The sequence below is a fragment of the Apostichopus japonicus genome, chromosome 20 (genome assembly GCF_037975245.1).
Source record: "Apostichopus japonicus isolate 1M-3 chromosome 20, ASM3797524v1, whole genome shotgun sequence".
Classification (NCBI taxonomy): Eukaryota; Metazoa; Echinodermata; class Holothuroidea; order Aspidochirotida; family Stichopodidae; genus Apostichopus; species Apostichopus japonicus.
In genome coordinates, this window is record NC_092580.1 from 13,578,150 (window position 1) to 13,589,030 (window position 10,881).

Genomic DNA, 10,881 nt, shown 5'->3' on the forward strand with positions numbered 1-10,881 from the left:
ATCCTTATCATTTTCATTGAAAATAGTGTTGTATCTTTTATCATCATAAAGTTACAATTTCCTAGTTCATAGACTAAGGGTAGACTTAATATTAGGGCCTAACTGTAGCCTAATGCTGACATCTTGAGTTGATCAGTACCTTGACTGCCTTGAGGTTATTTTTACTGTAGCCTCACTTCGTAGACCTACAGTAGGCCTGACGTTGGTCTTGTCGACACCAGATAAAATGAAGACTTAGATTAAGCCTAGGCCAGTGGCCCTAACTTAGTCTAGCCCAGAACCTGGTATAGTTACTCTAGTCTGCCTAAGAAAGCCTCTGCGTAGGAGTCGGAACATGCATGATATGCATTTCTGCCAGCTGTATGCCAGTACAAATTGCTATAAGTATAGTTTTTTTCCAAATACAATTAGGGATTGGAATAGTCTGCCTTCAGACCTCATTAGTAGTTCCAGTGGTTCTGTGAATCCTGTCACTTATATCAGTACTCGGGTCAGATCTAATTAATTACTCTCTTGACGTGTGTGTGGTGAGATATTGTCCCTTTTTGCGGATGTGTCACCGTATCGAAGACGAAGACGAAGTCTAGGCAAGGCCTAGCCTAACTTAAAGTTGAAACTAAAGCAATTTCTATGAGCCTAAGTTACTTAGGCCTGCCACCAGTACCAACTTTCTAATTCTGCGAAATTAACTTAGTTTCAAGAACTTTGATAACCTACCTACGGTGAAATGGAACAAAATCATAATATGATCCACATATAATAAATTTGAGGGAGTATTTCCTTCTCCCATTTTACGCTTCGGGTAAAAGGACGAATAACTGCTGCTCTTACAATCATCAGATCAGTTTTCTTTAGCCAACTTGCACATGAAGCCCTAACGAAAAGTGATCTCTAATAGCGCCATCTAAATTAAAAAGTTCGTCAGTACATTTCTGATTGGTTGTGTGATCAACGAACTATCGGTGTTTTTGACGATCATGTCAGTTTTTTGGAAGTTTTAAGCAGTTGCAAATTGCTTGACAAAACTAGTAGTATTCATTGCACCAGTATGTTTCATCTGTAAAGTATTTGTACTTGTTAACAGTATGTCATTTGTTTCGAACGTAGGGTACTACTTTATTAGAGGATTTTTAACCCCTGTTTTTATTTTGTATTTGTTTTACTGATGCAACTAAATGTATTATTTTTGTGAAGGTAAACGAAAAATAAAGAAACCACATCGAGGTGATTTTAGAATGTTTTGTTATTAGTCTCTCAGTAATAAAGCAAGTTTCTCTTTACATATGTTTATATCTTAACAAAATACATGAAAACAAGAATGGAAGTAATGGAAGACAAGTAATGGAAGACAAGAATGGAAGAAAGAAAAGTAGTAGAAATATAATAAATATACAACTAGCCTCGACGTCTTTAAAATTTAACAACAATTAATGAGAAACAAGATATAGTAATGGTTTTTAAATGTAGATTGCGTAGTAAGTGGTATATTTAAATTTGTATTACTACGAATGTTGAATTATCACTGGGAATTGTGAAGATACGCATCATACATCAATAAAATTAAAGTAGTTTCTTCTCAGAATAGTGACATTTTAAATAAATTACATCAATAACCCCACCCCCTCCCCTACCAACATTCGAATTCTTAAGTAATACCTGTATAACATAACCCGTTGGGAAGACTCGTAATATTAGTGTTCAAACATACAGAGGATTATGAAAAACTAACTGTCCGAATATTTCGAGCAAAAAAAATGTTATACGAACAAGGATGTAAATATACTGGTTGATGTTATTATCTTTACACTTCAATTGTTCAATATTTACAACTATATATATTTATATCAAAGATATAAATATTATCGGTGTAAACACACAGTTTCTCTCAATTCTCCGCGATCAAGTCAAAGAGCATAGTACTATCCTTACATTAGAACGAATTTATGGCTGGCTTGTGATCGTACAAGCAAAAGCCGTTTGAACTTTTGCTTTCTTATTCCATATTAAATGTAAAAGTTTATCCATCGACAGGTTATGTGAGACAATCTTTTCTTCAGTAACAGTAACAGCAAAGAAAAAAACAAGCATGATTCATTGATTTCTTACTATACCATTTGAGACGAGACAAATGGCACGAATCACACATATTAAAGAAAAAACGTTGCCTGTTAAATGTTATACGTAGATGTTATCTGAGGGATCTTTGAGTTTATGGGTCCTGTCCATTAAATGTCACTCTTGCTCGCATCCAGTAATGGGAGACTTTTTCTCTCTATATGGTACTTTTAGGTCGCGCTGCCGTACATTTGTATTGACAATATACGGGCAATATGAATATCCTGTTTCCATTAGATATCGGATCCGAAATTGTTCATTTTTTTAAATACCGGTGCTTTGGAACATCACATTGAAATAACGTAACTATAGTGCTAATGACTGACAAACCACTTTAAACTGCCTGTTCGTTCGTTCGTTCGTTTATTGTAGTCTGTTATTCCTAATGTTGCTGTGCGACGTAGCATTTACCGGTCCAAGTTAAATATTTAGCCAAGAGATCAACAGGACTGATGGCGTCCTTTACCATGGTACATATTTTATTCGGAGGTGCACCTTCAATGGGTACAGGTTCACGTACGGGTCTACTGACATCTTGTGATGGATTCGAAGTCGCTCTAGGGTAATCGTCACACCACGGACGTACTGTCCCAGTGACTTTACCGGTTTGGACGCCGTTTGTCTGTGTCTGATCTTGTTTCTTTAAACTATGTGGTTCTTGCATCATGGACGGTGTCAGAAAAGGATGCTCAGTCGCTACTACTGAGTTATGTTTCTGTGGCACTGGTCGTATGACACCACGTGGTTTTGTCGTCAACTTGTTGTACGAAGAAATACTAGCTTTGTCGCCATAGTGAAGGGTGTACTGCTTTTGTGTCACGTTATACATGACGTCACGTTGGAAGGCGGTCACATGACCTACTGGATGGTCTTTGTTGTACTGTTGATTGGACATTCCTTCTAAACTGATCGGACTGTAGGGTGACGGCGCTGTGAAATCAGAGTGTTCCGTAGACAGCGGTGAGTTACACATCTGTGCTAGTTTCAGCGACTCCGAAAGAATATCTTCGTTACTCGATTTCCGTCCTTTTATTGAGTATCTGTCTTCGTCAGATATGCTTCCGATGGGTATATCCGGGGATTTAGGACCAAATAGCAGATTTAGCATGGACGCCCGTTCTAATTCTGGCAACTGATCTTTCCTGGTATATTTCGAGTAGTTGTCATCAGGGATATTTTCAATTACGGTACTCTCTTTGTGTCCATTGGAAACATTCTCCAAATAGCCATGAGGCGATGACTGGAAGGTATTCCCATACGAGTGAGGAGAAACATCTTTCTGCACCGCGTTTGCGTGATATGGAAATTGTGGAATATTACACAGTGTAGAATCCTTTGTGTAGTATTCGTTACCCTGATTGCCGCGGAAAGGCATGACATGAGAGATTTTGTCATTTGTGGCTAATTTCGTCGGTTGATTTGCAGACGATAACTGATTTTGCCTTCTAAGTTGCTTGCAATATGGCACTTCAAAGTCCGAATCAGATGTAGAGCTAAATATTGTTGAACTGCTGGTTCGTTTCTCTGATTTGGAGGAAGTCGCTGGGTCCTCAAATGAAGAAGAAGCTTTCCATTCTGATCTATGTAATCTGTTATCTGTTGTTCTGTGAGAATTTCTGTTTTCCCGGGCTGCATTGTCAGAGTCACTGCTGTATACGGTACGTCTTCTCATCGCTACCAATTCATTTAGAGAGAGCTCTTTCGTCTTCGGTTCTCTTCGAAATACCTTTCTTCTTTTTCTGTATTTCTTTTTCCTTTTAATTCTCTCTCTTGTATCATCTTCCCCTGACCCACCCGACGAATGTTGGCGTTTTCTCTTCTGGTAGTGATTATTATCTTTATATTGTATAGATCTTTGATTACATACATCAACTTTTGTGTTTCTTGAATCTTTTCGGTCTTGCAGTCGGTTAGCGGTTATCGGAGGTTTTCTTACGTCCTGCTTCTCATATGTTGGGCCGGTGTTCGAAACGTCAGGTGAATCATGACGTGGCAATCCCTCCCTCTGTAACGACGCAGAGGAACTATTGGTGTAAGGAGTAGGTTGAAATGGTGCTTGATGTGGACTAACAGACATACCAAATCTAGGTTCATGATAGACCCCGTGGTTGTTTGAAAATGGATCATGTGATACCGAAAATGCTTGAGAATTTGGTTGGATGCTTTTCGGAATTTGTGACCAGTGGTTCATACCAAATGTTGAGGGAGTAGCTGTCATTGGTGGTTCTCCTCGTGCTGCAGAAAGACGTTTCAATGCCTCACCGAGGTGATTCTCTTGTAGCTGCATGACATCCTTATTAGGAGGAGCACGTTCTCCCATTTCATTTGACGTGGCTGTATAACCCTGTCCGTGCTTTCTCTGTTGATATGGTTCTGCTTCTGAACCGTGCTTTCTCTGTTGATATGGTTCTGCTACTGAACCGTTTGTAGTGGGAAAGTTCTGGTGACGGGTTCCAGTAGAACTGTCTCTTACGTTGTTCGTCATACTTCTTGAGTTTATCTGTTCTTGTTGAGGATTATCTCTGGTTCGGTGTCTGTACTCTTCAGGGATTCGAACGTCATGTGGACTTGTCCTAGTGACGTCACATGGAGAAACTACTCGGTGGTTATTTTGAGATTGAAGCCAATCCAGTGTTCGCCTTTGGCGAGATGTTTCTCCGTCTTGTTGAATTTTTCTGTACAAAAGAGGGGAAAATATATATATAGTAAATAGGAAAATAACTTTCTTATGTAAGGTATATATAAACGAGAGCCATGGTATGTTACATCTGTAACAACACGGTACAGTAAAGAATCACTTTAACGCGTTCATGGCATCGTGGGTAAAATGCGTACTTTTCCACTCGCGGTGGTTAGATCTTGTGCAAATAGTGTTGAAATTTTGACTTAACAAGAATCTAGCATCATATTGTCTTTGCCATTGCGGTGTTACCCGTACGTTGCATGGCTTGTATACATTTATTACTGACCTCAACTTGCTATTTTAAATAGAGTATTTCAATACCACACCCTTCCCTCCCCTCCACACACATACATAACCGAACCATAAATGTTGCACTGTTATTAGTTATTGACTTAAGCTGGTTTAAATTTGGTTCGCAAGTTGATATAAACAATCAAAAGTGGGTCGAAGAAGTGGAAAACAATTTGAAATACAACAGTTTAGAGTAGTTTGCAGAATTATATTCATCCGCATGAAACAATTAGTATCACATTATAACAAATAAAAAAAATGCTACAGATCTATATAGATCTAACGCAAAGCGTAATGTTTAAAGTTTACGACTTACGTATTATGTATTAATTACTCATTGACTTGTGTTTTACTAACCCTGGTCCATTATTGTCAAACTGCGTAGTCGTCTCTGGATGACGTGAATGATGTACAACCGTTGATTGGTCGCCCGAGTGGGTGTGGTTAAGCCACGTGGAAAACTCTATACCTGCCACTGGTATACTCTCAACGAAATTCGGAGTACTCTGAGGGACCTGAGAAGGGTGCTGAGTATCACTGGTACCATTAGATGCAGGGGAGGCGACATGGGGATCTTGTGACGTAGGTGTGACGTCATCGACGTTTCTTTTTACTGAGGTCCTCCGGTACTTTGCTCTACGGTTCTGAAACCAAACCTATTGAAGAAACAATCATAACATAGAAAAAAGATTGGAAGATTGCAAATAAGACACAGCCTTTTTCTATGGTAATTGTCGCCCGTAAAGATCATGCACAATAATGAATATTCATCAAAACCTACGGATGACCAGTTGCGACATTTTTTTCTATACTGTAGTGTCATGTCCCGTTTCAGAGCACTCGTATTGTCAGTACGAGCAGTTTGAATATCATGTTTTTATCAGATCAAGATTAGGAACTGTTTGTACTGTCAATACCAGTGCTTTGATAGCATGATATTGGAGTACAGTTTAGCGAGGGTACTAACGTTAGGAAATTGTCCCAACTGGCAAGGATGACACAGATAACTTTGAAGGAAAATTTCGTTTTACTAACATGACGGGCGCTTGATCAAAAAGATTGTTTGCAAACAGAGAGAAAAAGGGGGTATATAGAGGGTGCCCTACGCTCAAGGATTATCAGTATAAGGGAACATGAAGATAATTGAGGGCGCCAATGCATAAGTGAATGCAGAGCCGTAGCTTATATTTTTGAGAGAAATAAATCCTCTAAGAGAAAGCATTCTCTAAAGCTATGAGACTTCTGTTATCACCAGCTAATTTTAAGAATCATTGTTTTCCAAAAGAATTAATTCCGTAGGTTGCCCTCTCTATGGTTCTTATTTGTAAGAAGAACAATGTTTCATTACACTCGATTGTCCTCATAGGCTATAAAATAAAAAAACCCATAGTAGTTATACCTAGAAGAGTTAAGCAGTTTGCTTACTTCTCAAATGCGGTAATAATAGTCGGAGATTATTGCACAACTTTTCTTCAGAGTAGAACTTTTCTTTTCTTCAGAACTTTTCTTCAGATATAGAACTTAAGGCTATATCAATGTGTTAAATAATGGGATGGCGAACAAAGGTAATTGATTGTATATCATTACAATCGTTCACGTATAACAAAAAAATTAAATGTGACCGAAATGACATACTCTGTTTGTGCTATATCGGAACAGGTCAAACCACTAAACCACTTTATGCTCCCTTTATTCCTCGAAATTTAACATTGGGGGTCACGACCCTTTCAAAGCTTTTTTAAACAAGTTTGGAGGGTCGCCAGAAATTGCCGACTTTTCAAATAAATAAGAAAACTCTTCAACATTACTTCAAAAGTTGCAAAATATATTGTAATGCCATCTTGCAACTGAGAACCATTAATCACATAACCATTTCTCAAACGGGATGGAACAACTCCCCCCCCCCCCCCACACCCTTTATGCCCAAACATCCGCCACTGTAGGGTCGCCAAGATGGTGAAGGTGAAAATTGGGGTTAGCAATTAAATAAAATAAAAAAGAGTTTGAAGACCAGGGTGTTAACTGGTAAACTAACCGTAACTCTGCTTTCGTCTATTTCCAATCGTTCCGCTATTTTCGTTCGTAAATCCATATCAGGATAAGCCACTTCCTGAAATAACCTTTCTAGAGCAATCAATTGAGCTGCGTTAAAGATAATACGTGTTTTCCTCGATTTCCCAAACCCCCTACTTTGGCCATTCTCTCCATTCAATTCACTCCCATCTGACGTCATCTGTTGAAAATATTCGACTCCTGGTGAGCTGTCAATCTCACCAAATTTCCCGCCAATAACAGGTCTCTGGTCCATCATATCGTCAGGTACTTAATTGGACATAATGTGGGGAAAAGAAAGTGTATGAAAATTACACCAAAAAAAAAGAAGACATATCGGTATGAATTATCAATAGCACTTTAACACGTACTGCTCCTGCTTCACCCTCACCTGTACGGAGTAGTATGGAGCTGCTCAGGGCTTTAGTTTGGAGTAAAATAACCCTTTTCATTAATTAAACTACTGAACATGCTCAGAACGACATCTTGGATGAGACTTAAAGGACTAACGTGCTTAAAACTTACCACCTGTGAACATCACGAGGTAAACTCTCTGCACCTGAAGGAGAATCACTATACACTACATGCTCGAGCAGGATTGTCACCCCTACATATGTACAGTGGTGGGTATCTAATTTTCCTGACTAATTGAAACTTGAAAGTCAGTTTTAGTCACTTGAAAAGTCACTTTTATCGATGATGATGATATGGTGTCAAATAGTATGTTGAAATAAACAACTCACCGACAACAATAAACATCTATATACCTTAACCATCTATATACATTATTCTTTTTCTACTGAGGTGGACGGCATGGTTTGGATAACATGTGATATTTGTTCTCTGTATGTCTTACTCGACCTGACCAGGTACCACGAAACGCACATGCGCAGTTGAGTTCATGAACCGTCCCATCGTGAAGGATTAAATATTCAATGCTATATGGATCACCCTTGCAGCCTTATCAAGTTTTCAAGATGAAAGTTGTCTTATAAACATTTTAGGCTTTCTATAGCTCCTACCACCCCCCCCCCGTCATTTCCCTCCTACCACAACCTCTCGTTGGGTCATGTTATACCTGCTGACATGGGGTGAGAGAAGGGGAGAGAGAGGACAGAAGCAGTTCTGAACCCTGTATTGTTCTCTTTCATCTTTGACATCTGCACAGCAGCTGTATTTCTCGTGTTATCTGTTCATAGATCATTGTTCTTGGTTGATGATCTACGTCACGTTATCTAAATGACATTTGTTAACAGGAAGTCGTGTGAGTTTTGTCATGGATCTTTGTCATGGATCAAGCAGGTGAAAATTATTTCAAGTATGTTTAAGTTTGCTTACATCCTGTATGTATTAGACTGTTAGTTTTTTCTTTCTGTCAAAGACTTTCATTATAATATTAGGCGTGCTATAGGTTACCATAGAATGACTAACTCAAAATCTGAAGTTGAAAGTATTTTTATCTTGTCAAACATTTTTCGGTGTTTTATGATTCATCAATTTCTCGCTTAAATAATTTCTCGGATTTAGTTATACAAAATTTCTCGGCGGCTGCACAAAAAATATAGATATATAACACTCTCGCCAAGTCTTTTTGCTATTAAATTGAAATTTTGAGTTGTTGTAGATGGTTTTGAAAACTTCGTTCAGCCGGACACACCTTCTCCCTCCCCGACCCCTCTTCTTTTGGTTACATCAGTATTAATAATATATCGGAAACCTTTTTTTCCCTTATTTTATGTTTTGAAATAAAACTCGAATAGTCAACTTAATGAGCTATTTTCTTAGGGGATTAATATAATAATAATAATAATAATAATAATAATATAATTATAATAATAATAATAATAATAATTATAAAATAATAATAATAATGATAATAACAATAACAATAATAATATAATTTTTATACAACAACAACAGATAAAATATGCTGTCTTTGCTGATATGATGACATAATTATTAAGGTGCATTCTTAACATGAAGTAATGATGTTATTAAGGATAAAAATCCAGAAAGAAGTAAGTTTTCCTTACTAAGTACTAACTATTCCCCCAGTTTTGTTGCTGACGTGTAAGCCTACGCCTCGTATGCAAAAAGTGCCAAGTCTGACACCGATCGGAGTCTTTCATTTTATTTTAACTGGAACTAATGTATTTACACGTGTCGTTCTCAAAGACAAATACATGAAAGACAATTAACACGAGACTATACTGTAACAGTGTAAACAAAACATTCTGTCCGTAACTTTTAGTTAGTTAATTAAGATAAGTAACGGAGTGTGAAGTGTTGTTCTCAAAATAATTTGAGAACGATGAATTACCTTTGTTTCGGTAAAAAAAAAATATTCCTAACAAATAAATGGAAGAATCCGACCGATGAAAGATGGGACCTGCTATATAGTTTTTATGTCTCATATGTATGTATATCTAGATATATATAGTATAACATATCATATAACATAAGCCTTACGTACTTACCTTCCGTATCCTGTACAAAATTCAACCATAACAAGAGGCTACAATAGTAAATAGCGTTTCCGTTCAAATCCTTACTCTATTTTCTTTTAGTTTCCTCTTTCATGAAACAACCGTTTGGACATCGTCCATGTACAACGTCCATATACAACGTCCGTATACAACGTCCATATAAAACTTCCATATACAACGTCCATATACAGATAATTCCTTGCGTTTGTTTTTCTCTCTCTTCGTTACAGCTTTATTTTTTTCTATTTAGAATTCCTCCCTAGTCTAAAACGGTATATTAAGTGTTCTTAGCCATATATATGTACATGAACGTAGCAAACGGTATATACTGGTTTCTATAGAGTATTTTTCATCCTCCCATGTGGGTGGGTTGTTTTTTCGCTTGGCTAAACATTAGGCACCAGACAGTCAAGTTCATTGTGTTCTGATTACGTAATCCGATTGGACTTTTATACTTCAGATCACGTGATCAATTATCACCTCTATTGAGAGCACACTTGAAGTCTCTGTAGATGAATTGCATTGTCATTTGAAGAAGAAGAAAGAAAAAAACAGTCATTAACCAAGACAGGATAAGAAGCTTTTCTCAGTAGGCGGTTAAAGAGCATCAAATATGTCAATTGTGTACATCCATTCAGCTATAAAGAAAAAAATAATAATAAAATAAACTAATTTTTAGCTTTTTTAACTTCAATTTATGATCCCGTCACTGATGAAACAGGTATGACCTTTTCGCCTTTTAACGAAAATATACTAGCTGAAATTAATTTAGAAATTAATAAAAAACAATTCTTCGGGAAAAAGAACGAATGGGAAACATATAACCATACTTAACTTTGACCAACCAAGTAGCCCTTTACACGATATTTTAACATTTCCATTCAAAGCTTAGTAAAACTGAAAAAAAAAGCCATTTTACAATCTGCATAATGGGAAGAAAATTAGCTACGTCATAGTATTTAATATTTTGCCTCTGAATTGGTTAAATAAATCTATAAAATACATTTGAATGCACCCTTTTGAAAAGTCGATGCAGGTGGGCCTTCAGACCACCGACTAAGGGGCTTTGGGTCGATCCACACGCAGTGATTATTGCGCAATGCCTGATTGAGGTCGTCCTAACGAAAGTCGTGTTATTTGGCAGCAAGCATACCTATACTACATAGTTTTCATCTTTTCGATGATATTGAAACGGGCTCGATGATCTGTTTAAAAATCTCAGGAAGTTATAGGATATACCCTTTGGAAGCTTAC

The 10,881-nt window shown here is 37.4% G+C and overlaps 2 protein-coding genes across 3 annotated transcripts in view; both read right to left on the reverse strand.

Annotated features, from left to right (window-relative positions):
* LOC139961901 (cadherin-like and PC-esterase domain-containing protein 1) overlaps positions 1-872 on the reverse strand; it is a 29,429-nt gene extending 28,557 nt beyond the window's left edge. For both annotated transcript variants that reach the window (XR_011791075.1, XM_071961533.1), the window contains exon 1: positions 718-872. The gene's annotated coding sequence lies outside the window, so the exon portion shown is untranslated. The remainder of the gene's footprint in view (positions 1-717) is intronic.
* Positions 873-1,225: 353 nt separating this feature from the next.
* On the reverse strand, positions 1,226-7,437 carry LOC139961904 (uncharacterized). Its single transcript, XM_071961540.1, has 3 exons — positions 7,125-7,437; positions 5,447-5,745; positions 1,226-4,790 (listed from the first exon to the last, which is right to left on the reverse strand). Exons 1-3 carry the CDS (start codon positions 7,398-7,400, stop codon positions 2,498-2,500), a joined length of 2,868 nt encoding a protein of 955 aa, XP_071817641.1. The 5' UTR covers positions 7,401-7,437; the 3' UTR covers positions 1,226-2,497.
* Positions 7,438-10,881: the final 3,444 nt, after the last annotated feature.